The 26,003-nt window shown below is 43.7% G+C and overlaps 2 protein-coding genes across 6 annotated transcripts in view; one reads left to right on the top strand and one right to left on the bottom strand.

The window, feature by feature from the left end:
* The window catches only part of DNAI1 (dynein axonemal intermediate chain 1), a 58,149-nt gene extending 43,260 nt beyond the window's left edge, over positions 1–14,889 (bottom strand). For both annotated transcript variants that reach the window (XM_044264299.1, XM_044264298.1), the window contains exon 1: positions 14,683–14,889. In XM_044264299.1, the coding sequence (XP_044120234.1) occupies positions 14,683–14,712 (30 nt within the window). In that variant the 5' untranslated portion in view covers positions 14,713–14,889. The remainder of the gene's footprint in view (positions 1–14,682) is intronic.
* A 323-nt stretch (positions 14,890–15,212) lies between these two features.
* FAM219A (family with sequence similarity 219 member A) overlaps positions 15,213–26,003 on the top strand; it is a 55,596-nt gene continuing 44,805 nt past the window's right edge. For 2 of the 4 annotated variants that reach the window (XM_044265485.1, XM_044265487.1), the window contains exon 1: positions 15,213–15,528. In XM_044265485.1, the coding sequence (XP_044121420.1) occupies positions 15,469–15,528 (60 nt within the window). In that variant the 5' untranslated portion in view covers positions 15,213–15,468. The remainder of the gene's footprint in view (positions 15,529–26,003) is intronic. The other 2 variants (XM_044265484.1, XM_044265486.1) reach the window with 2 other exon arrangements.

Genomic DNA, 26,003 nt, shown 5'->3' on the forward strand with positions numbered 1-26,003 from the left:
CACTGACTGCATTCCAAATCTCTGAGCCTAGTGCAGTGTCTAAAGCACACAGAAGGCACTAAATAAGTGTAGTTGAAAGGAAATTTCAAAAATTTTGAAACACTAGAGATGAAGGGTAGTAGACATTATCATATGCTATTGTGGGAGTGCCAACTGATGCAAACTTTTTATAGGGTTATTTGGCAATACCTCACAAAATTTAAAATGCAGATAGCCCTCAACTCCACTTTCTTGAATTTTTCCTATAGCAGTATTCATACACATGCATAAGATGTACAAAATTGCTCACTGCAGCATTATTTGTAATGTTTTTAAAAATGGAAAACGCCTAGATACTCATTGGTAGGGGCCTAGTTAAATAAATTATTGCATAGCCATTCAATAAGATACTATGCCTATTTTTAAAAGAATGAGATAAACATTTATGTACTGTTATGGAAAGCTCTCCAAGGTATGTTGTTAAATAAAAAACCAAGCTACAGGAATAGATGACCCATCTGCTTACTTTAAGACTATATATGTGTGTGTATTTGCATATACATCCAAATTTCCAGAAGAATATATAGAATCTGTTAAGAGCAGTTTGGTTTAGGGAATGTGACTGGGAAATTTGGGGGAAGGGATCAATACTATTCATTGTATATTAAAACCATGAGAATGGTTTTAATACTTTTTAAAAATATTTTATTTATTTGACAGACAGAGATCAGAAACAGGCAGAGAGGCAGGCAGAGAGAGGAAGGGAAGCAGGCTCCCTGCTGAGCAGAGTACCTGATTTTGGGGGTGTGTGTGTCCCATGACTCTGGGATCCAGGACCCGAGCTGAAGGCAAAGGCTTCAACCCACTGAGCCATCCAGGCACCCTTAAATTGCTTTTAATATTTTTAATGTGAATGTGCGTGCATTACTTTTATAATTTAACATGCTAACTAAGAATTTTTAAAATCAACAAAGTACAACTAAAGAGGTTTTTCTTTCCTACTAATCCAGTGTCAGTTAGCACAGTGTTCTGAATACAGAAAAAAGGGATATGAGGGGCACCTGGGTGGGTGGCTCAGTGGGTTAGAGCCTCTGCCTTCAGCTTGTTGTGATCTCAGGTTGTTGGGATCGAGCCCCGCATCGGGCTCTCTGCTCAGTGGGAAGCCTGCTTCCCTCTCCTTCTCTGCCTGCCTCTCTGCCTACTTGTGATCTCTGTCAAGTAAATAAATAAAATCTTTAAAAAAAAAAAAAAGAAAAAGAAAAGGGGGATATGAGGCCAGGCTTGTGCCTACCTGGAAGCCCAGGAGGGCAGAAGCCAACTCTAGGGTACCCTTGCCAGATAAGGCTATAGCAGGCAAGGAGAGTAGAATTTAAAAGTGGAAACTTTAGGGTAAGCCTTGGCTGGGTTCCCAACAGGGCCATGAACTATATGTGAGATCTTGAACAAAGTATTTAGTCTCTAATCCTCATTTTCTCATCTATAAGGTAGAGAAAAATATTAGTGCCCTCCTCAGAGTTGCTCAAAGGATAAAATAAAACAATGCCTGAAGAGCACCTAATTCAGAGCCCAGCACTCAGTAAGCCAAGTTAACGGCAGCAGTGTAGAGTTTGTTGTTGTCATTTTTCATTACTCTACCGTGGTCTGCCAGCATGACAACTGAGTTCCATTCTGAGGGCATTTATTGTACAATTGAAAAGTGTGTTGTCCAGGCCTCAAGAAGTCCTTACTAGAAAGGAGCCTATAAACCTAAGAGTGTCATAGAGGGATGACAATAAAAACCCCTTCTGTTTCTATAACATCTCTCAGTTTACTAAACACCTTCAAGTACATTATTTGACCCTAATTATTTGATACTAATATCTTGTGGTTGGATGTTGAATTTTGTCCTTTTTGTCCCCTGAATCTATTGAGATGTCATTATATGATATTTCTCCTTTGTTGTGTTAATGTGAAGAGAGACTTTTATTTTTTTAATGTTGAGCTAAATTTGCATTATTGGGATAAACCCCACTTGATCTATTATTCTTTTTATGTATTGCCAAAAAATAGATTTGGTAATATTTTGTTGGATTTTTTGCATTTACATTCATAAGGGATATTGGCCTGTCATTTTCTTTTCTTGTAATAACTTTGATTTTTATATCAGAGTTAAACTGGTATCATCAAATGAGTTGGTATTTATTCCTTTCTGTATTTTCTATAATACTTTGTGTAAGACTGGTGTTATTTATTCCTTTTTTAAAAAGATTTATTTATTTATTTGAGAGAGCGAGAGAGCAAAAGGAGAGGCAGAAGGAGAAAAAGAGAATCTCAAGTAGACTTCCCACTGAGTGCAGAACCGGACATGGAGCTTGATCTCATGACCCTGAGATCATGACCTGAGCCAAAATCAAGAGTTGGGCACTTACCCAACTGAGCCATCCAGGTACCCCTGGTGTTATTTATACCTTATGTATTTGATACAATTCATCAGTGGAACTAGTTGGGCCTGGATTTTCTTTGTGGGAAGGTTTTAAGATATGAGCTCAGTTTTTAAAAAGTAGGTTTGGAGTTTTCATATTTTCCATTTTTTCTTGTGTCATTTAAGGTAAACTGCATTTTTTAAGAAATTTGTCTATTCTGGGGCACCTGGATAGCTCAGTCAGTTAAACCTCAGACTCTTGATTTCAAATCAGGTCATGATCTCAAGAGTCATGAGATCAAGCCTACATTCAATTCCCAGCTCAGCAAGAGTCTGCTTGAGATTCTCTCTTTTTCTCTCTGCCCCTCCTCCTGCTTGCTCTCTCTAAAATAAACAAAATCTTTAAAAAATTTGTCCATTCCATATAAATTATTGAATTTATTGCCATAAAGTTGTGGCAATATTTCCTTTCTATCCTTTTTAATATCTGTAGGATCAGTAGTGATTTCTCATGTTCCATTCCTGATTCTGCTGTTTTGATTTATTTTTATTTTGATGAGTCCTGCTAGGTTTTGTCAATTTTTTTTTAAAGATTTTATTTATTTATTTGACAGACAGAGATCACAAGTAGGCAGAGAGGCAGGCAGAGAGAAAGAGAAGGGGAAGCAGGCTCCCTGCTCAGCAGAGAGCCCAATGCGGGACTCGATCCCAGGACCCTGGGATCATGACCTGAGCTGAAGGCAGAGGCTTTAACCCACTGAGCCACCCAGGCGTGCCCAGGTTTTGTCAATTTGATTACTCTTTTCAAAGAATGAATTTCTAGGGGCGCCTGGGTGGCTCAGTGGGTTAAGCCACTGCCTTCGGCTCGGGTCATGATCTCAGGGTCCTGGGATCGAGTCCCACATCGGGCTCTCTGCTCAGCGGGGAGCCTGCTTCCTCCTCTCTCTCTCTGCCTGCCTCTCTGCCTACTTGTGATCTCTCTCTGCCAAATAAATAAATAAAATCTTTAAAAAAAAAAAAGAATGAATTTCTGGCATTGTTAATTTTCTCTATTGTTTTTCTCATTGTTTCTATGAAACGTTGATTTTAAATCTTTCACTTTTTTTCCCCTAAGTCAGGCATTTAAAGCTATGCATTTCCATTATGAACAACTTTAGCAGCACCTGAAAATTTGTGATGTTACATTTTCATTACCACTCAGTTAAAAGTGTTTACTAATATTCCTTGTGCTCTTTCTTTTTTATTGAAATATGGTGGCATACAATATTACATTAGTTTCAGGTGTTTAACATAGTGATTTAGCAAATTTATACATTATGCTACGTGCACAAGTGTAGCTACCATCTGTCCTTGCACCTTTTGACTACCTTTGTTTAGAAGTGTGTTCCTTAATTTCTAAATATTTGAAGATTTTAAAGATATTGCTATTTATTTTTAATTCAAACTATTTTTTTGTTCAAACTATTCCTAATATGCTGAGGTTCTTTCTCTCATCGATGGATGTTGATTTTGAATTGAATTAAAATCTGTAAGATTTTAATCTTTCAATATGTCTTGGGACTTACTTTATGTCCCAGCATACGGTCTATTTTGTGAGCATTCTGCAGTTCTTGGGTACAGTGTTCTATAAATGTTAATTAGGTTAAATTATTTAACAAATCTTCTATATCTTTCAGTTACTGGGAGACAAGTATTAAGATCAACTATCTTTGTGTATTTTTCTATTTCTCCCTTTAGCTCTGTCAGTTTTTTTTTTTTTAAGATTTTATTTATTTATTTGACAGACAGAGAGGCAGACAGAGAGAAAGGGGAGGAAACAGGCTCCCTGCTGAGCAGCGAGCCCGATGCTGGGCTCTATCCCAGGACCCTGGGATCATGACCTGAGCCGAAGGCAGAGGCTTAACCCACTGAGCCACCCAGGCACCCGAGCTCTGTCAGTTTTTGATTCATATATCTTGAACTTCTATTAATAGATACATACATGTTTGTGATTTTATGTCTTCTCTTGAACAGATTCTGTATCATCCCTACTTTTCTTTTAGAATACTCCTTGTCTTTAAGCCTACTTGGTTCTGAAAATACTATAGCCACACAATATTCTTGGGCTTGCCATTCTCAGGGTATATTTTTTCTGTTCTTTTATTTTCAACCTTTCTATGTCTTTATGTTTAAATTCTATCTCTCATAGGTACCATTTAGGTGGGTCTTGCTGTTTTCCCCCATAGCTTGAGAAACTCTACCTTTTAATTGAAAGCAATGGTATAGTTGTCTTCACAACGCTGCTCTTTGCTTTTGGGTTTTTTTTTTTCATCTGCTTTAAAAACATTTTTTTTTTTACTTAAATTCAATTTAGTTAACATGTAGTGTTTTATTAATTTCAGGGGTAGAATTTAGTGATTCATCAGTTGCATATAATACTCAATGCTCATTATATCAGATGTCCCACTTAATGCCCATCACCCAACTACCCCTTCTCCCCAATCCCCTCCCCTCCAGCAATCCTCAGTTTGTTTCCTATAGTTTAAAGAGTCTCTTATGATTTGTCTCCCTCCATCTGTGCATTTTGTTCCTCTGTTCACCTTCTTCCTTCTTTTGTTAACTGAGTTTATTATTTCATTTTATTACCTCTATTGGCTTTTTAGCTGTGCCTTTTGGTATTACTTTTTTAGTGGTTATTCTAAGGTTTACAATATTCATTCTAAACTTACCATAGTCCACTAAGAATAAATACCATACCACTTCATATTTCACAATGTAATAACCTTATAACATCTTAATTCCATTTACCACCACCATCTCACCTTTTGCCCTATTGTTGTCATGCATTTTATTTCTATATACATTATAAGTCTCACCTTATAATGGTGTTATTTTTGCTTTAAACAGTCATATATCTTTTAAGAAAATGAATAGAAGGAAAAAAAGATAGTCCTTTATCTTTAGCCACATATTTATCATTTCTAGTACTTTTTGGTCCTTCCCATAGATAGAGCTTCTATCAGGTGTCGTTTTTCCTTTAGCTTACAGAACTTCATTGAGTACCTCTTGTAGTGAAGGTTTGCCAATGACAAATTCTCTCAGCTTTAGTTTATCTGAAGATGTATTTATTTCACCTTTGTTATTTGACGGATATTTTTGTTAGATGTAGAATTCTGTGTTGACAGTATTTTCTTTCAGAGCTTTAAATATGTCATTACATTGTCTTCTGACCTCCATTGTTATTGTACAATGAGAAGTCAGCCATAATCATATTATTACCCTCTGTGCAATATGTCATTTTGTTCTGACTACTTTCCAGATTTTATTTTTATCTTTGACTTTCAGTATTTTGACTATGAGAAACCTAAGGGTGCTTTTCTTTGTATTTATCCTGCTTGGAACTCACTGAACTTCCATCAGATTCAGAACATTTTGGTCACTATTTCTTCAAATATTTCCCCCTCCTCTATTTCCTTCTGGGATTCCAATAACATACATGACATACATATATGACATGGTCCCAGAGGTCATTAAGGCTCATGTTTTTAAATCTTGTTTCTCTCTGACCTTAGATCATTTCAGTGGACACATTTTCACATTCATCTGTTAGGCCCATCCAATTATTTTTCCGTTCTGATATTTATTTTTCTATTGTTTTCATTTTCTGCTTGGATTACCCACCCATTAAGTCAATATTTCCTGTAAGTCCATAAATATATTTATAAAAGCTGCTTTAAAGTCATTGTTCCGCTACTTCTAATACCTGGGTTATCTCACAACTATCAACACACTCTCCTTTGGGATCTACCTCCCTGAGCCATGGTCAAGAAACTGTCCCCAGTCAGAGAGCAAGACTAAACACATGACTCCTGTTGGGTACATTCCTTCCCTCTGGAATCACTGTCCTGAGGGAATGTGGCATATGATGTGTCCAGAATTTTATCTGTTTACAGTGGGAGGGCAAGTCCAGTATGGATTGTTCCATCATGGCCAGAATATAAGTCCCCTACACTAAGGTCTTTAAAAGTTATATATAGTGTGCTGCATTTTAAAATTCATTGCAGAGGGGGCACCTGGGTGGCTCAGTGGGTTAAAGCCTCTGCCTTTAGCTCGGGTCATGATCCCAGGGTCCTGGGATAGAGCCCAGCAGCAGGCTCTCTGCTCGGCGGGGAGCCTGCTTCCTCCTCTCTCTGCCTGCCTCTGCCTGCTTGTGATTTCTCTCTGTCAAATAAATAAATAAAAGCTTTAAAATTCATTGCAGAGGGGTGTCTGGGTAGCTCAGTCAGTTAGGCATCTGCCTGCCTTCTGCTCAGGTCATGATCCAGGGGTGCTGGTTTCAAGCCCCACATAGGGCTCCTTGCTCAGTGGGGAGCCTGTTTCTCCCTCTCTCTCTGCCTGCTCCTCCCCTGCTTGCTCTCTCTCTTACTCTGTCAAATAAATACATAAAATCTTAAAAGTAAAACAAAATTCATTGCAGAAACAGGCTGTTTAAAGCACTCACTCACACTCACACACACACACACACACACACACACACCCAGGAACAACAACCCTAAAGGAAAGGCTTTTGCAAAGGACAGAACCTTTTGTAATGTAAATATCAACTCTGAATGGAAGCACTGAGCTGGAAGAAATTTGAGCCCCTGCACAAGGTATGGGAAAGAGATTTTTCGGAAACAATGTACTAGTTACTTTGGAGTAAAGCAGGCTATACCTTACAATCCTTCTAAGAGAAACTGCCTGGCTCACAGTTCTGACTGCTTAGAAAGCCATGCGATCTTGTCTTTCCCTGATACAGTCTAGCATGAACAGATAAGCTAGGGTCAATCAGATTCTTTCTCCAAGAGTTTTTGTTTTTTGTTTTTTTTTCTCTTCTCCAAGAGTTTGAACTGGGACTCCTGAGCGAACTGGTGATGGGTGCAGATAGCATGGAGATGTTTGTGAATTAGAGAGAGGCAAAGGTGGCGTGATGAGCTGGAAGCATACTAGTTAGGAGGGAGCAGAAACGTGGAAAAGGTGGCTGATTGGGAAATGAAACTAAGAAATGAAACATAGTTGTTAAGAGAAGAAGAGAGGCCATGAAAGATACAGAGAAAGTAATGAGTACTTCTATCTGTTTCAGAACCAATAGTTTTCCAGTTCTGATTCTAGGCTACTTATGTATTTATAATATCCATTCACAAACCCCCACATACACCTTTCCCCCTTCACCCAATTTCCCTTTACTTGAGGTAACTTGAGTGTGTCTCTGTTCTTTGCAATTTAGAGCTTGACTAAAATCTGTGTGCCTTAGAGTTTGCCAGGCCCATAAAGACTAGAAGTAGGAAAGCCTTGGGCATTCCAGGCAGAAGAACAAAATCATTTTCAAAGATACAGAGACTTGGAACCATGTGTCTGTCTAGAGATCAGCAGATTTTTCTTTTTGTTTTGAGAGAGAGAGAGTATGCGTGCGGGCACACGTGAGTGCTTGGAGAGGGAGGAAGGGCAGAGGGAAGGGGAGAAAGAGAATCTTAAACAGGCTCCATACCCAGCACCAGGCCTACGACTGAGGGGCTGGATCCCACAACCCTGAGATCCTGACCTGAGCCAAAGTCAAGATTCAGAAGCTTAACAGACTTAGCCACCCAGGCACCCTAGGATCAGCATTTTTTTTTTAAAATCAATATATATTCCAGTTTGTCCCAAAGTAAGATTTGAGGCTAAATATGTGACACATGAGAAAAATAAGTAAATAAGAAAATGGATGTGAGGTAAAAATTAAAGTAGGGAAAAAAGCTTAATATCAGGAGTAGGATCCTTACGTAATTAAGAGAATAAAGCTGCTTTGATGAAGACAAAGGCACAAGCAGCTCCTGCTACAGACCCAGAAAGAAAGAAAAGTTAGTGTTCAGAGTATTGTAGTACATACCTTTCCATCATGCATTTATTTACTCATCAACTGATTCAATCAGTCATTATTCATTCATCCAGTATTTATTAAGCTTTACTATGTACCAGATCCTAGGATGACAGCTAAAGAAGAACCAAGGCTGAGTTGGTCCCACTTCCAAGAGTTTTCAAATCTAGGAGGTGAGAAAAATAGAGGATATAAACCCACCATACAAACCAGAATCCAGTGACTCCATAAGTAGGACAAAGTGTTTTGAGACACAAAACAATGAAAAAGTTTCATCAACAGCTGTGTCCTTTGCCTGCTTCTTCCATACAACTCTGCCTCAGCAACAGGAAGACTGAATGCTCCATACAAATCCCTAACTGGCAGAAAACAATTTCATGTCACTTGCTCACAGCTGGAGACAGAGAATCAAAATTACTCTTCAGCATCAGTTTGCAGGCTGCAAAGCCCAGGGATAAGCAGGAGAACCCTCTGCCATTGTTATTTGAGTACCTGGCATGTTCTGAGTACTAACAATGTGCTAGGCTCTACAGTAAACAGGGGAGGAGACCAAGTTCTGGCTGCAAATGCTCACAGCTGTTTTGTAATCTGATAATTGTGCATGACAAACCTCAGACCGTAACTCTGAAAATAGCATGAGTATAATCATAACAGAATGGAACTGCCATTGGCAAAATTTGTTTTCTAGTTATCACTTCCAGAAGGAATTCCATAACACTACTAGGGGAAGAGAAGAGAAAATTCTCTCAACTTCGTGCCCCTAAGCTTCTAAACTATCATCATCTGCATCCATCCCTTCCTCCTTTCCTTTCTCCTGTTACAGTGTTCTGTCTCCTTTCCTACAACTAATCCACTCTCACCTCCTCAGAGACTTGGTTCCAGTCAATATATATTTTTTTTAAGATTTTATTTATTTATATGTCATTCAGTCAATATTTTATGTCTCCTGAGCTCCACCTTCTTTTTCTCTATGCCAGGGTCCTTCCCCTCAGCATTTAACATATTCAAATCTTACTTCCATCCCTACAAAGAAAAAAAATTTAAAAAATCCTTGTCTACATAGTCTTTATTGTCTTCTTAGCTCAGTTCAGTCTCACTTTTACCTTGAAAATTATTCTTTCCAAGGTCCCCATTGACTTCCTAATTATTAAATCTAATGGCTATATCTAGTTCTCGTCTTCTTTGACCCCTTGGCAGCATGCGACACAGTTGACCACATACTCTATAAACACTGTAAACTCACTGTAAACACTGTAAATTCACTCTAAACACACTCTTCTTTAGGACATTATTCTTTGTTATCTTCTATGTATGTTCTTGTATGTCTTCTGTTCTGTGTTGTCTTCTAACTTCTCTGGTCATTTCTCCTCATCCTGTATTTTGAACTCCTTCCTTTGTCCAAACCTTAAATCACAGTGCTCCACCTAGAAGTTGTCCCTCATTCCCCCAGAAGCAGTGTTAGGATATCCTACTACATGCTTTCATAACACCCTATGCTACTTCTCAATCACACTCTATCATTCACTAAATTATCATTTATTGAGAGCTTCTGATGTGATGGCCACTGTGTTAGGAACTTGAGAACAGATGTGAGCAAAAACATCCAAAGGTCCTACTCTCAAGGAGCTCACAGTCTAACAGAAGAGACACAGAATAATCAAATACTTACACAAACAAGTGAGTAAGTACATACTAGGATGCAGGCTAAGGAAGGAAGGATCAAGAAAGGATCAAGATATATTACTACAGGGGTGCCTGGGTGACTCAGTAGGTTAAGGCTCTGTCTTCGGCTCAGGTCATGATCTCAGGGTCCTGAGATCGAGCCCCACATGGGGCTCTCTGCTCAGCCTGGAGCCTGCTCCACCCCCCGCACCTGCCTTTCTGCCTTCTTGTGATCTCTCTCTCTCTGTCAGATAAATAAAGAAAATCTTTTAAAAAAGGTATATTACTACATAGGGGAAACAACCCTATCTTCATTAGCTGGACAGCAACACTGGGGCAGGTTGTGGAGACTGATGATTGGGCTGAAATCTTAGGAGTACATGTGTGAGGGAGGGTTTAAAGAGTGTTCCAGAAAGAAGTACACAGAAGTAAAGTATAGCACTAATGGGGGAAAGTAATAAAAGTTAAGGCTTAGAGCTCCAAATGGGCCTTAGCCCACACACACCCCTGAAGGGTTATCTAAAAAATTTGTCCCTATCCTAACTAAGAGCAGTGAGAAGTCACTGAAAGGTCCTGAGTGGGAATGACATAATCAAATTGACAGCTGAAAAAATTCCCTTGATGCAGTTGTAGAGAATGGATTAGAAGGAACAGGAGTGGATGAGGAAATCCCAGTTACAAGGATTTGCAGCACTCTGGGTAAGAGATGATGTAGGCTGGGCTAAGGAGATGGCGGGGAATATGAAAAAAGGGGTTTGATTTGGGAGATATTCAGGAGATAAAGGGGCAAAGGATCATATCTAGGGCTTGAAGAAAATAAAAGGTGTAAGGGTGACACTGAGGAGAAGGGTCATAAGAGCATGGATACCTTATTTTGAACATATAGAAACACTTTAGTTGCCCTTAGATTCTGCTCACCTCCTCTTGTCCTTCCAGCTATGGATGCTAGGCTGTCACCAGACCAAAAATCTCTAAATCACCTAAGACTCTTTTTTGGTCTTGTATGCATTCTTGCCAATTCTCCCCTACCCTAGTCATCCCTCATCAAGATCATCAGTTTGAAAAGTACTGTCCATGAGGAGCCTATGCAGAGACCATAAAATGATCCAGAAATGCAAGTCTTTTCTTTGGCTCCCACAGGCAAATGATGCAAAACTCCAGACTGATTTTTTTTTTATGGTAACTAACTGAGTTATAAAGAAGTACTAAAATTTGTTAGTCATAACTAAAATTAGCTTTTAACTGGAGTTCACAGAAGACTCTAATTCAGTTCTCTACTAAGAAGTCTGGCTGCCAGGCAATGTTTGGCAACGTTGCAAAACTCCTCCTGCACATATACACATACAGCCAGTTGGAATTCTCAACATTTTCAGGAAGGACACTTCGTTATTGGGGCCAGTGATGTTTTGAGCTGGTCATGGTTTATGGTGCCTGACATTCATGCATTTTAATTACAAATTATGATTCATGGAACTCTATCACAACCGATTTAATATGCCATGGGTTGTTTGATTAACCCTATGGAGTAAAGGGTTTCACCTCTCTGACCTGTCACTTCTTGCCTTCCCTTCCTTGCTGATCCAGAACATGTATAGTAAACTTCCGTCTTAGGAACTTTACACTTGCTATGCCCTCTGTCTGGAGGCTAACTCTCATTCCCTTCAGGTCTTTCTCAAATGCCACATTTGTTAGGCCTTCTCTGATGACTATATTTAAATCATAATCTTCTGGTTCCCTGAACTTCCTATTCTACTTTCCTGCTCTATTTTAATCCTTGACATCAATCACTATCTGATTAGCCATATATTTTACTTACTTACTTATTGATAATTTACCTCCCATTAAAAGATAGGCTCCATGAGAACAGGGATTTTGGGTTGTTTTGGCTGTTGCTATATCACCAATACCTAGAACAGTCTCTGGCATATAATATGTGACCAGCGAATAATCGTGGAATGAGAACGATGGTATCATCAGAATTGTTGACCTCTTAAATCTCTAATGCCCAGCTCTTAAACCATGGGTACATGTGATCCAAATCTGGATCATTCATAGCCCTACTGCCAAAGCAGATATAAACATGAACCCGGAAAAACATGCTTCTACAGTGACATTTTCTTGTTATGACTCCCCACTAGTCTCTTCATCCCAAGCTTACCCCTTCCTATCGTTCAAATACACTCAGATCAAAACTTCTAAAGAACAGCACCAGGCATTCAGAGCTCATATTCAATTCATTTTCAAAATTTAATATATTCCAGACATTATGCTAGGTTCAGGGACTCAACAATGAATGAGATAGATATCCTTGCTATCATTGAGTTTATAGTCTATCCTTCCTCCAGAAAGGGGATTTAATCCCTTATAGAAGATGACAGCCAAGTTGAGACCTGAGGTATGGCCAGGAAATGAAGAGATTTGAGGCAGAGTGGCATAGAACAGGTGGCAGCAGACAGAAATGATTATACCAAGCAGGTAGAGAAAATGGCAGTTTCAAAGGCCTAGGAGAGAGGAGTATGTGGATGTCACTTTCCAGGAAGTGAGGGCAGTTCATTGTGCTAGGTCTGTGGAGTTTTCACAGAACAATGGTGGCATTTTAAGTAGGGTTGATAGCAAGGCTAGACCATGCTAGGCCTTGCAGGCCATAAAAACAGGTCTGACTTTGGGACTTTATCCTGAGAGCAAGAGGGAGCCATTGAAAATTCTGTTCAGTGGAGTGACATGAAGAATGGAGTTAAACTCTTCTCTGTCCCCTAACAAGCTCAATCCTGACCTTCCCTCTCCACTGCAGGCATCCAAGCCATTGATACCTCCTCCCTGTAGCTCTTCTGCTGCTCCAACCTACATATCTCTTTTCCTGCCAATCCCAAGGATCCTATCATCTTTTACCTTTGTATGCTTGTGTTCCATCTCCGCCACTGGACTGAGTTCCCAGAGGAAAGGCCCAACTTCTCAAACCTCTCTAGACTGTTCCACACCCAGATCACCATTGACCCAGATTGCTGTTCACTGAGACAAGAGACTGAAGAATACAATCTGGCACAACCCATCCTTTTCTCACACCCCACATAACAATACTGACACAGTATTAAAACAACCCTTCCCTCCAGGGGGCAGTGCTGATCTATATAGTGTCAATTGACCCAGGTTTTTTTGCTTCCTGTCTGCTGTCACCTCTCTCTGCTTTCAGTGAAACTAGCCTCTAATGTCTCCCCTAATGGGCAGGAGAAATTGACCCCAAGCTTGTTCAAACTATAAGTGCTAGAAAAGACAAGATATAATCTGCAGTGACAGAAAGCAGTGGTTACCTGGGTGTGGGGGTGTGGAGAACCAACTGGGATGAGGCACAAGGAAACTTTGGGGGTAAAGGAAGTGTCCTATATCTCAGTTGTGATGGTGGTTCACAACTGTATCAGTTTTTCAAAACTTGTCAACATGTACAATTAAAATATTCATTTTATTGAATATGAACCAGATATCAGTAATGCTGAATTTAAAACAAACTTCATGTAAATTGAAGTCAGTAGGCCCAAGCACAAGAGAGCTTCAAAACCCAGCTCAACCCCAACATAAAACTAGGGCATGGCCATACAGGAATAGCAGCCTCCTCATGGTTGCAGAGATCTAAGAAAGATGAGTCTACCTGCTATGGAAGGCCAGGTGAAAGAAGCAAAGTAGCAAAGGCTAATATGGAGAAGGGCAGACCAAAATATGGACAGTCACAAACATCACGGACACAGGTTTTCTCTCCAAACCTCAAAATACCTAGATCTGAGTGAGGGAAATTTAGAATAAATAAATAGAAGTCGTGCTTTGCAGAGCCAGAAACTGCATTATTAGTCCCAAGGTGATAACTCATAAAGAGTTTAGAAAAAATGAATTCTTAAAGGACTGAGTGGCAACCACAGAGGGATCCTTGAGAAGCCGGACCTTACTTCACCTTCCAGAGTGATGCTGGGGAGGAAAGTAGAACTCTGTACTTGGTGGGTGAAGGGGCTCACTCTTGGGTTTCCTGCGAGAAAGAATGATATCTGGCCAGGTGGCAACAAGGACCCAAAGTTCGCATGGCTGATTGAGTCGCAGGAGTGGCCCAGGGGCTCACAGGAGAGGGATATATGAAGCTCCAGAAACAGTCAGAGGCCAATGTTTGGTGCGTTCAAGTGTGTGAGGTAGGGGGACTGGCAAAAATGGGAAGACATCTCTCTCCTCTTCCTCTGTACCTGACCTCTTTCTCTTGACAAGTGGCCTAGCACAGAAAATCTAAGCCAAACTCCTGTTTATAATCTGTTCTGTGTCTGCTGTACAATGCCCTTGCACTCCTGTGGGCTTTCAAAGGCCTGGGTCCCCCCCACCTAGCCCAGCACCAGGCATACAGCAAATGGCAGGAAAAAGAATTTCTTTTGGGACAAGAATGTGAGGGGAATGAGGGCTGCATTAGTGGGAGGGGGAGCTAGGGGTAAGGAGGATAGATTGGTCAGGAGGGTCTGTGGTATGAGTGGAGTGGGGGAATGGAAAGGTGAGGTGAGGACAAGTGGAAGGGGAGTAGGAAACAGTGGGTCAGGGGCAGTGTGGGAGTGGAAGCTAGTATTAGAGGGAGAAAGGACAGGGTTAGAGGTCAGTGGGAGCACAGGCCAGGGGTCACAGAGAGAGACGGTTAAAGGTCAACAGGGAAAAGAAGATGAAGGATCAGTATAAGTATGATCAGTGGTCACTGGTATGCGAAGGTCAGAGGTCATTGGGAGAGAGCAGTCGGGGTTTGTGTTACCTGCCTACGAGGCGGCTGTCTCTGGGGCATCTCGGAAGAAGCAGGAAACACCTCAACACTTGGAACACCTACAAAATGCTCTCTTGCCTGAGGACAAGGAATTTGTCCCCTCGATCACGCACAGAAAATCTGGATTCTTTTTCAATTCAATTCCCAGTCGCAGGGGTTCTTTGGGGACAGCCGTCGTTGTGGGTCCCCGCGCCCTTGCAGTATAGACTCGACTCCTCCCTGACGCGGTTGCCTAGCAACCAACCCTTAGCCAAGGCGCAGGCGCCTCTGACGCCCCCTCCCGGCTCGAGGGAGAGGCGGGGCTGGGCGCGCTGGGAACCTCCGGCTCCACTAAGTCCCGCCCCCTCAGGAATAATACGACCGGCGGCAGCGCTCCCGCATGTGGGAGGGGCTGGAGCACCCAGGCACTGCCTCCTCATGAATAATGCAGATTCAGGCGGTGTCCCGGACCCGGAAGTGGAGTTGCCGAGTCACCGCAGTGGCTGAGCTGCTGACAGGAGGCGGCGGCGGAGGAGGAGGCGAGGCAGGACCTGCGGCTCTGCCCGGCCACAGCCGCGGTAGCACTAAGGCAAGCCCACGGGGCCACGCCGGCCTCAGCCAGCCAGCGAACCTCGCTCCCCGTGCCCACCCCTCCATCTGCCCGGACGCTTGCCCGCCCGACTCTTCCCGGGCGGCCTAGTCTGCACCACACACCAGACTCCTGGGGCCGCCGCCCCGCGCCGTCCCGTCGGCGTCCCTGGCCGCGCCCGGCCCCCGGCCCGCTCGCCCGCCGGCACCATGATGGAAGAGATCGACCGGTTCCAGGTGCCCACCGCGCATTCGGAGATGCAGCCGCTGGTGAGGGGGCGGGCGGCGGGCAGGCCAGGACCGGGAGGGGGCGCTGCCCAAGGGGGAGGGAGGAAATCAGGCCTTGGTGACTGCGGAGGGGGCGCCTTGGGATGGGGCAAAGGGAGCCTTGAAATCGTATCTTAGCGGGAGGGGGGACTTGCTGGACAAGAAAACCGTGGGAGAATACGCGGGTGACAGCAAAGAGGCCTATAAAGGCTCAGGGCACCGTCAGCAGAGACAGGCCAAGGAAGCTATTGGGAGGGCCGTCGGATGGAACGTTTGGGGCACAATGGTGCACACTGCCAGGGGAGGCCCTTAGCTGGGAAAGAAAGGGAACTGTGGTGGGGCACCGCCTCCGGCAGCTCCAGGGGCCTGGAATGAGAGGTGAGGAGCCGCTTGGCCCTGGAGGCCCGTGATGCCTCCTGTGGGCCAGAATCAATTAGGGTAAAAGGGACTGGGAATAGGCAGGCAGAAGAGGAGGGGGCCTGGCCCTCCAGTTCGCTGGTTACGGATGGGAACGCGGGGCCGGGGCCAAGGACCGGTGGAGGCAGGGGTTCGGTGCAGCACCCCTGAATTCCGTTTCTCTCCTGAGGAGAGCGCAGGTAGTCTTAGGCAGGGAGTGCTAGAGCCGGAATCACGGAGGAGAGAGAGCAGCGGGGAGGTGGAGAAATAGGGGCGCGGATGAGAGAGCTCGGGAGCCGACGGGAGAGGGGGCGGGGTCGCGGTCGCGGTGGAGCAGCCTGTGGCCACCCTTTCGGAAGAGCCCCCAGCATCCTCGGCCTACGTGCATTGAGCCTTTGCTGGGCGCCCATCCTGCCGCCTGTCCGCGGTCCCGGAGTCTGGGAGGAATGATGTCATCGTTGCCCGCAAGGAGGGGATGGAAGGGGGAGGGCGAGGCGGGAGACCGAGGCCAGCCCTAGGGGAAACCATGCCCGATGGCCGCCGCTCAAGAGGGTTGTACACCCGGGTTGTACACCCGGCTGTGGGCAGCGGGGCTAGAGGCGCCGCGGAGGCCGAGCCAGCAGATACAGGGAGAGGGGGAAGGGAGGGAGTGTCCTGCTCTGTTCACTTTTCTCCCTTCCTCCTTGGAGGAGCTGGATGGAGACAGGGCAGGCCAGGAACCTGAAGGTGTGGATGCCCTATTCTCTGAGCTTTGCTGGAGCGGAGCAGAGCTTTCCAAAGGTTGGAGATCTGGGGCTCCCTAAGGCTCCTCCTTCTACGTTAGGCAGAGAGGTGAGGGATAGGTTCCACTCTTGGGCCCTTGGCTGAAGATGTGCTTTGTAGCTTCCTGAGCAAGAAACCTACCCCTTACAGCAGACCAGACAGACATTGGCAGGGACCTATGACCCACTGTAAACCACACTTTTGGGAGGTGGTAGAGAGAATTATTAGGAGGTAAGTGGCCTTTTCCCCTTTTTATGACTACTTAGTTCTAGAAGCCCAAACAGAGAAGCTTTACAGAAGTGTACAATATTAAAGTGGGGAGAGAGATGCTGATGGACTTTTTCCCTAGCCTGATGCCATCACTGGAATATTTGGGGGCCAGAAAATCCTTATAAGAAGTCTGTCCCGTGAACTTGAAGAACTTTTAGGCTGGCTTAAGAGAACATTGCTTTCTGGAGTACATTTCCAGCCTGGCTTGTCAAACTAGATTGCCCTTCCAGTTCTAAGCATCCAATCAAGAATCAAAAGGAGGGTGGATGAAGGAGGAGGAGGAGGAGGTCCAAGTGAGTCAGGAGAAGAAAGCAGTGAGTTGGTTCTTGCCTCCCATCTGGGGTTCCTAAGAAGGTAGGCAATAGTTGTCCAAGGAAAGGGGGGAAGGGATGGGGTCACAAGGCCTTCTTAGTTTTCCTTGGTGCTTTTGTTATTGCCTGAAGTTCTCAATGATAGTTTGAGTGAATAGTGACCCCAGAAGACTCCTGAGGTGCTCTGGTCTGTGTGACTCTGGAGTAGGAACGCTTATGCAAGAAGGCAATTATCAGAAAAGACTGCCTTCAGACACTTTTCTTGAGGGCTAAAGGAGCATTTCTCTGCAAGAGGATACTTTGTTGAGGTTAATGAAAGCCTTTTGGAAGTGGCAATATAGTCATCCCTACATTTGGGGGCATAGACATCGCTCTGTAGACTTCTGCCTCTTAAAATCTGTTCTCAGGTTGGATCCCCAGACCCCCTTAAATGCTCCATGTATTATTGAGACCAGCAGACTCTTGGGTGGAGTTTCTGAAAGAGCCTTTGTTTCAGGGCATAAAGAATCAAAATGGTATACCACAGAAGGGAAGGGCAAAGTGACTCTTTAGAGGTATTTGGGTAGACCATAAAAACTAGGGTCCCAAGTTTTTATGGTCTTGAACTCAACTGTGACCTATTTCATTTTTTGCCATTATTTATTGAGACCTCTAGGAAGTCTCTCCTTTTCTCTGGATTCAGTTTTCTCATTTAGGAAATGAAGACAAACTGTCTCTTTAAAATTTAAACAATAGCTCCTCACTCTGTCTTCCAAGAAACATCACAGGGAGCTGGTAGCACTATTTTAGCTAATTCATTCACCAAATATTTATGTAGTATCTGCTCTGTTCCAGATATTACATGAGGTATTGGGGACACAGTAGTTAGCAACACAGATAGAGTTTGGCAGAAGTTTATTGTTCACACTTACTCCTTCAATGTAAGCCCCTCTGAAGGCAGAGGGGGCTGTCTCCTTTAGCCCTAATGGAATCAAGGACTGAGCCATCCTGAGGCAGGCCTGTTACTGGGACGCCATCATTAAATAACCCTCCCTAGCCGGTAGTGGTGGAAAGAATCCAGAAGGCATTCTTTACTTGAAAAGCTCTTCTAGGGAAGAAGATTTTTATTTATTTATTTATTTTTCTTATTTACTTGAAAGAGAACCTCAAGCTTGAAAAGGAGGCCTAAGGGAGTGGTAGGAGCTGGGAGAGAAGGCACAGCCAGCCGGCGATCTGGGTGTTTCCAAGGTGCTAATTTAAGCATTAGTTCTCAGCTAGTGGGAGGAAGAGGAAGAGATCCCTGCCCTGTTGTTGCTGCTGCTGTTTCCACAGCTGCATGGAGCCTCCTGTCTGAGATGGGAGTTTGCCTGAAAGGAGTGGCTTCCCTTCTTTTCCCATCACAATTATTTAATTGGTCTGGCTGCCTGTCAGCAGCTGAACCAGGCCTGGGCCTATCACTGAGAGCTCCCCAGGGTCTCTTTCTGTCTCCTCATGAAAGGTATGAGAACTCCTTTTGGAGACCTAGTCCCCGTGCTCCAATCCTGCTGTGTTCATTGCCTAGACAATTCTGAATGTTTCTGAGCACTCAGATTTTCCCAAAGACACTGCCAGGGATAGGCATACCCTGTACTCAGTTCTGTGTTCAAGCCTCACATGCACCTCACTGATCTAGGGAAGCTCCCAGTTGTCCAAGTCTCTCTGTTGAGCAGTTGGATTGCATTTGGGCTGTTGTTTGTGTGAGCAGCAGGGATAGGCTCTCTGGCCCTATTTGTCTGTTGGGCTGATTGGTGCAGCCTCATAGTCTATGTCTTCTCTTTGGCTGCAATTAGAGAGGAAGAGATTTGTTGCAAAAAAAAAAAAAAAAGAAAGAAAGAAAAGAAAACAAACAAACAAAAACCAAATAGTGCTTTTAAGAACTTAATTATGTCAGGCAAAAATCTTACCTCCTGCGTTCTCAGAGACCTAAGAGATCAGGAAAGGAAAAAAAAAAAGTGTATGGCACCAGATGGGGTCTCTGTGCGCCTGAAAGAACTACTAGACTGTTCTCCCTGAAACCCATATTATCTGATAACTCATTTGTTTAGTTCATGAGCATATGCTCATTTCCGGGTACTTTAAGAATAGAGACAAGTGAGGTTTCTCTAGTAGGTGACCAGGAGAAGGATGGGCTCAAACAGCTATGGGAAGCTTCTAGATATATGTCAGGAAATAGTGGAAATCCGTGGAGGGTGCTCCAGGGAAATAGTGACACCTCCCTTGGGAAAAGATGAGGAATGCTGAAGTTTTGACCCTTTGACCACATGAGTTTGGAAAGCTGTCTCAGACTCCTCCTGCCTCTTGACACTCAAAGATGGGGATGGTCAAGACAGTAATTCAGTGAGTAGGCCATAGCAGCTCCTGAAAGTGGTGGAGAGAACATTGTAAAGATAGCAGGAAGCCACTGTAAAAAATTGACCCATGTATATTTTGTGGCCTGGGAGCCTTATGTTGCCTTCTTGTAGGCTGATGATTTTTCATCAGGGTAGATTCTCCTAGTGGGTCCATGTGGCTTATGACCCAGTAGTATTTCCCAGGTTCTGGGAAGAGGCACATCCTTCCCTCTTTTCCTGTATTGCAAAGTGAGGTTGGCTCAGATCTTCCACTTTTCCTTTACTCTTCCTCTCTTTAATCAAAAAACCTGAAGAACCTACTTTCTGCCAGATGTGGTACCAGGCTTAATAACACAGAATCATGCTCGCTTCAGGGATACACAGTCAAGATGGATTGCGATGCTGCAGGCAGTGAGCACTGCACTAAGTAAGAACCAGGTCAGGCAGGGCCAAAGGAAAACAGGAAGCACTCTCATCAAGTGATCAGGGAAGGCTTCATAGAGGAGTCACTGCTGAACGGGTGCTTAGAAGAAGACTAGCTGCTTGGCAGACCAACAAGGTAAGGTGAAGGCAAGCATTCCTGCCAGAAGCATGGAGGAAGAAACAAAAGGGTGCATTTGAATGAATGGAGCATTTAATTAGAGGAATAACATAATCAGCTTTGAGTTTAGGACTATCACTCCAGGAGTAGATGAGAGACGGGAAAGGTGAGATTGGAGGCTGGGAAATTACAATGGAGGTGGTGCAGTACAAATCCAGGCAGGAGTTGACAAAAACCTACACTAAGGCAGCAAGAGAGGAGGAACCCATATACAGTTACAGATAAAGTGGAAAAAGAGGATATGGTACCTGTTTGGAGGTCAAGGATGTGTCAAGGATGAGTCCCAGGTTTTTAGCATGGGTATCTAGGAGGAAAGATACACTCTCACCACCCCCAGGAAATTGAGGGGTATCTGTGTACGTCTCGGGCTTCAGGGACTGCTTATATGGGAGAAAGCTGCTGTTTTTCCTTGCTCTGCTGTTGAAACTGCATTCTTGGGGTTATGAGGGACCCTGGAGTCCTGGAAAGCCAAAGACCAGAGTGATGCTGGCCCCAACAGCCTCAAAAAGGATACTGAGAAATGTGCTCACCTGCCAGGGACTACTTTTCCCCTGAAACCTGTTCTGATGAATGCAAGCGAATTGGTGGCAGCAGGGAGCCATGGTGTGTTGTTGTTGTTGTTGTTTCCCAGCAGCAGTCTGATGAAGGAAAAATAAAATCCTTTGTTGGGTTAGAGAGTGTTTTATGTTGCAGTTTCTAGCCTGGCCTTTTACCATCATCCTGGATAAGCTTATAATGGTTTTTTTCTCTAATTGGTTGAGCTGGGCTCCTGTACTGATTTCTTTCTTTCTGTTTTTTTTTTTTTTAAAGATTTGATTCATTTATTTATTTGAGAGAAAAAGGGCATAGAGGGAGGAGCAGAAGAAACAGACTCCGTGCGGAGCCCAACACAAGGCTCAGTTCCAGGACCTTGAGATCCCAACCAGAGCTGAAAGCAAGAGCCAGATATTTAACCAACTGAGTCACCCAGGCGCCCCTCACTGATTTCTTTTAGAATAGATGTGTGAGTTAGTGCCTCACCTCCAAGAGTCAGAATGGAAAAGGACACGTTCTTGCCTTCTCTGCACTTGGGGTAAAAGCAGTTTCCAGGCTGCTGTCTTCCAGGCAAGGTATGCCAAGGGGGCATGCTTCTGGAGTGAGATCGCTCAGAGGTTATTTGTCATCTTCAAGGCTCCAAGTGTAGTCTCTGTAGGCAGGTGCTTTGGTGTAGCTGGGTGTCAGGCTGAATCATTTTCAGCCCCCAGCTGCCTGCTGTTTTTGACTGACTATTGCTCAGAGTGAAAAGAAATGGAAAACAGAGGGGTGCCTGGGTGGCTCAATCAGTTAAGTGTCCAACTCTTGATTTCAGCTCAGGTCATGATCTCAGGGTCGGGAGATTGAGCCCTGTGTTGGGCTCTATGTTCAGTGTAGAATCTGCTTGAGATTCTCAATCCCTCTCCCTTTGCCCCCACATGCACACATACACACTCTCTCTCTCAAATAAATAAGTAAATATGTAAGGAAGAAAGAAAAAGAAATGGAAATCAGAGCCTTCTTCACTTAAATCTGATTCATCCCAGGGACTCTCTCCCCTCCTTGAAAGGGCAGATAGAGCCTTGTGTCTAGGAAGAATATGGGAGACTCAGCTTCTTAGGCTTAGCTGCTTCATGCCTTCCAGTAGACCCTGGGAGAACTGGTACAGGGAGACTTAAAGGGGACAGGAAGAGGAGAATCAGACTAACAGCAGATACCCAGAGATGCTGGCTGAAGAAAGCAAGAGGCTGGCTAAATAGGCTCTCAAGTCATTGTTTCCTAAGGAGACTCCAATGGGAATATGGCCATCTGGGCCAGAGAAAGGAAGGAAGGAAGGAGGCAGAGCTGAGACCAGCTTTGGATCTAGCTCTGCTCTGGAGTTCAGAAATTGGCACATGACCCAAAGGCTTCACCGTGGGGAAGCCAAGTGGACTCCTGGGCTCTAGAAAGGGACTGTGGAGTGGGAAAGTCCACTAGAAAGGAGACCCAGGAGGTCTGGCCTGGGGGACTTGGAGACAGGAGCCAGTAGGAGTTCACTCTGGGTCTTACCTTCTTAGGAGCCAGTTCAAGCAGATCTGTACTTGCATTTGTTGTTGTTGTTGTTGTTGTTATTCAGCAATGTCAAATTGAGGATTAGTTGGTTGTGGTTTTTGAGGGTCAATTTTAAGTTTCTGTGATGATGATGATGTACGTGTGTGCATAAGATGGAACTAATGGCCACAAAGGAACTAATGGCCTCTGACCATTTTAGCTCAGAGGAGTGGAACTATGACAAAAGGCCACACCCAGGCAGAAATGAGCCCAGCTACTGTGGTACCTGGCCTGGTTTTCCCAGTTTTCATCACCAGACTCTTGACTGTCATAACCAGAGTCTACCCTGTCTATCTATTTAAAACAGTGCCTGAAGGGGTTCTTTAACTAAGATTTATTGAATTAACTGCATCTAAATCTTGGAGTGAGAACCGTATGCATTTAAATATGTAGTTAACTTAAACATAATTATGTACAAGTTATAAATGATTTATAGTTCCCCATATTAATTTCCAGTTTTATCCTTATAAAGGAATTGGTGAAGCCATCAGCCAGTCATGGCTTAGGCCAGCATTTCTTTGGTATAATTAGCCTTAGCTAATTATACCAAAGGACTTAGCACTAGCCCTTTGGTATAATTCTTAGAAACATTGATCCTTTGAGATAGTTTATGGGGGAATGAAAATATCTATAGACAAATTCCTTTGGGGAAACACTACACACTCTATTTCATCACAATGTTAACTGGTGTTTTAAAGGCACTGAGAAGTCCTGCATTAAGAAACTTCTCTATCTTTGTTTAACCCAGTGTTTCACAAGCTATGTGTAACTATGGGACCCTTTTTCATGTTACATCCGTTAACATCTTACAGAATGAATGTGGCTTATGGAATATTTTTTGGGAAACGCTGTCTTAGAAATAAGCCTCTCAGGGCATCCAGGTGGCTCAATCAGTTAAGCATCTAACTCTTGGTTTCAGCTTAGGTCATGATGTCAGTGTCATGAGATCAAGCCCCACGTGGGACTCCATGCTCAGTGCCCAGTGTGCTTGAGATTCTTCTTTTTTTTTTTTTTTAATTTTTATTTATTTATTGGACAGAGAGATCACAAGTAGGCAGAGAGGCTGGCAGAGAGAGAGGAGGAAGCAGGCTCCCCACTGAGCAGAGAGCCCGATGCAGGACTCAATCCCAGCACCCTGGGAACATGACCTGAGCCGAAGGCAGAGGTTTAACCCACTGAGCCACCCAGGTGCCCCGTGTGCTTGAGATTCTTACCCTCTCCCTCTCCCTTCCCCTCTGCTGCTCCCCCCTGCTGTCTCTTTCTCTCTCAAATAAATAAATAAAATCTTTATTAATGGGGCACCTGGGTGGCTCAGTGGGTTAAGCCTCTGCCTTTGGCTCAGGTTGTGATCCCAGGGTCCTGGGATGGAGCCCCACATTAGTCTCTCTGCTCAGCCGGGAGCCTGCTTCCTCCTCTCTCTCTCTGCCTGCCTCTCTGCCTACTCGTGATCTCTGTCTGTCAAATAAATAAAATCTTTAAAAATAAAATAAAATAAATTAGTCTTTCTTCTGATTCAGTCTGGATTTATAGTCTTTCCAGTTCTTTTGAGCCTCTTTTGTAATCCACACCACTTTGCCTATGCAGTCTGTCATGGAATGCTGTTGCTTTGTGTCAGGGTCCAGTATTGCCATCAACAGGAAGTTCTTAGTGAACTTTGGTCAAAGCAAAAGCAAATACCTAGTGCCTAGTTTTTCTCATGATAATGTTAAAGGGGTTTTACTTCCTTTCATGTCCGTCTACTAAATGTTGGTCTGGTGAAACCAGTATTTTTACCATTAACCTCTTTGGCAGCTTCATTGAGATACTGAGATATAATTCATATATTGTACACTTTACCCATTTAGTACTTTATGTTTTGAATCTTTGTGTGGCTGCTGCTTGCCTTGGTTCTGTTTCTCCTTTGTAGTTGTGGGCTGTGCTCTGCTCTTTTGTGTTCTGCTATGCAGGAGAGAATATAAAGATTATAGTCATCAGAAAGAACTCTCCCATCAGAAGGAATCCCGTCTCAACTGGGATTCAAGCTGAAAAAAATGATTCCCTGATTGGGTAGGTACAGTAGTACCTACCTCAGACTTCTCTGTAGTACCATTAAATGTGCCCCCTGGTTGCAGCAGTTCAGGAGGCGCTCCCACTACTCCATGGGCTATATAAAGCATGAATGATAGGCAGGTTTCATTCTTTATGCCAATGCCCATTGATCAGTAGTGGCTGCCTGGAGCTTGTGTTAAGGTGGATTCTGAGGCAGAGTCCTGGTTCAGTAAGAAAGAGTGACATGGTTGATTTTCCACATCTGCTATGGTCTTCAGCAGGGGAAACATCATTCCTACTTGCCATCCTGGCACCCTGAGTCATCATAGTTATCCTAAGCAAAGAACTCAGGAAAGGAGGAATCTTGGAGATATTAAGCAGCTCAGCAATCTATCTCATGGTGGGGCTGGAGTCTTATGATATGGCTCTTTAAAAAATGAATGGAGAAGGGTGCCTAGGTGGCTCAGTGGGTTAAGCCGCTGCCTTCGTCTTGGGTCATGATCTCGGGGTCCTGGGATCGAGTCCCGCATTGGGCTCTCTGCTCAGCAGGGAGCCTGTTTCCCTCTCTCTCTCTGCCTGCCTCTCTGTCTACTTGTGATCTCTCTCTGTCAAATAAATAAATAAAATCTTAAAAAAAAAATGAATGGAGAAAATTGATATCTCCTACCCTCATATTCAGCATGGATTTTTAATATGTGTTTGCTAATGTTTCCTATCTTTCATATTGACTTCATATAAATTTAATAATCCTTTGGAAATAGGCCAGGCAAGAGGAAGTAACCTTGACTCTGCTGAGCAAGTAAGAGGGGAAAAGAGGCAGATTTAGGAAGAGCCCTCATAAGTACCATATAAGTGGCTGGCCACACTTCAGGTGAAACTATAAGCCCTTGACTAAAGGATCAAGGAGAAGGAATAGGCTACAAGAGGAGACCCTTAAGCCAGCAGTTACTGGAGAAGAAGGGCCCTGCTATGGACTATACAGCCTTACCATTCTTTTTCTTTCAGGCTAAGCAAGCCCTGCATTTTCCTTCTGCCATTTTCCCAGAAACTGGTTTTCAAATCTCCAGTTATCCTGGCTGCTGTAGTGGATTTTTTTTAGTTTTTCATCCCTGGAACCAGACCTTGCCATGCAATCTGACCAGCGCAGATTATTGTGGGGCAGCCACTATCCATAATATTGGTACTGTTCTTCTATTATCATCAGTTGAGTTTTCATAATCATATTTAATAGGTGTGCCTGTTGTTATATTGAACTCAAGATACATCTGAAATAGGGTATACCTTTGCCTTAGCAGTGTAGAATCAAGGCAAGAACCTGGAATCACATCTTGGGCTAGGCTGGTTCCTAATACAGGTAAGGGTCCACTGGTGCTAGTGACATCATAGTTTCATATTCATTAGAAACTATTCCACATGTATGTAATTGATTCTTACTCCCAGAGAGGTAGCTGGCTGAATTCAGCAATATGGGATTTGAATCTCGGTGATTGGGTAGGCTAGGGTAGACCTTCAGAGAGCTAGTACTTACGTGGACAGAAAACTTCATGTCAGTCTACTATGTGACATAGCCATGAACAGAGCTAATGTGCTGTTGAGCTGCATTCAGGCTCTAGGACTTCAGGTCATTGGAGGTGACAGGTCAGTGCTATCTGAAGTTCT

Source organism: Neovison vison, chromosome 9 (genome assembly GCF_020171115.1).
Source record: "Neovison vison isolate M4711 chromosome 9, ASM_NN_V1, whole genome shotgun sequence".
NCBI lineage: Eukaryota > Metazoa > Chordata > Mammalia > Carnivora > Mustelidae > Neogale > Neogale vison.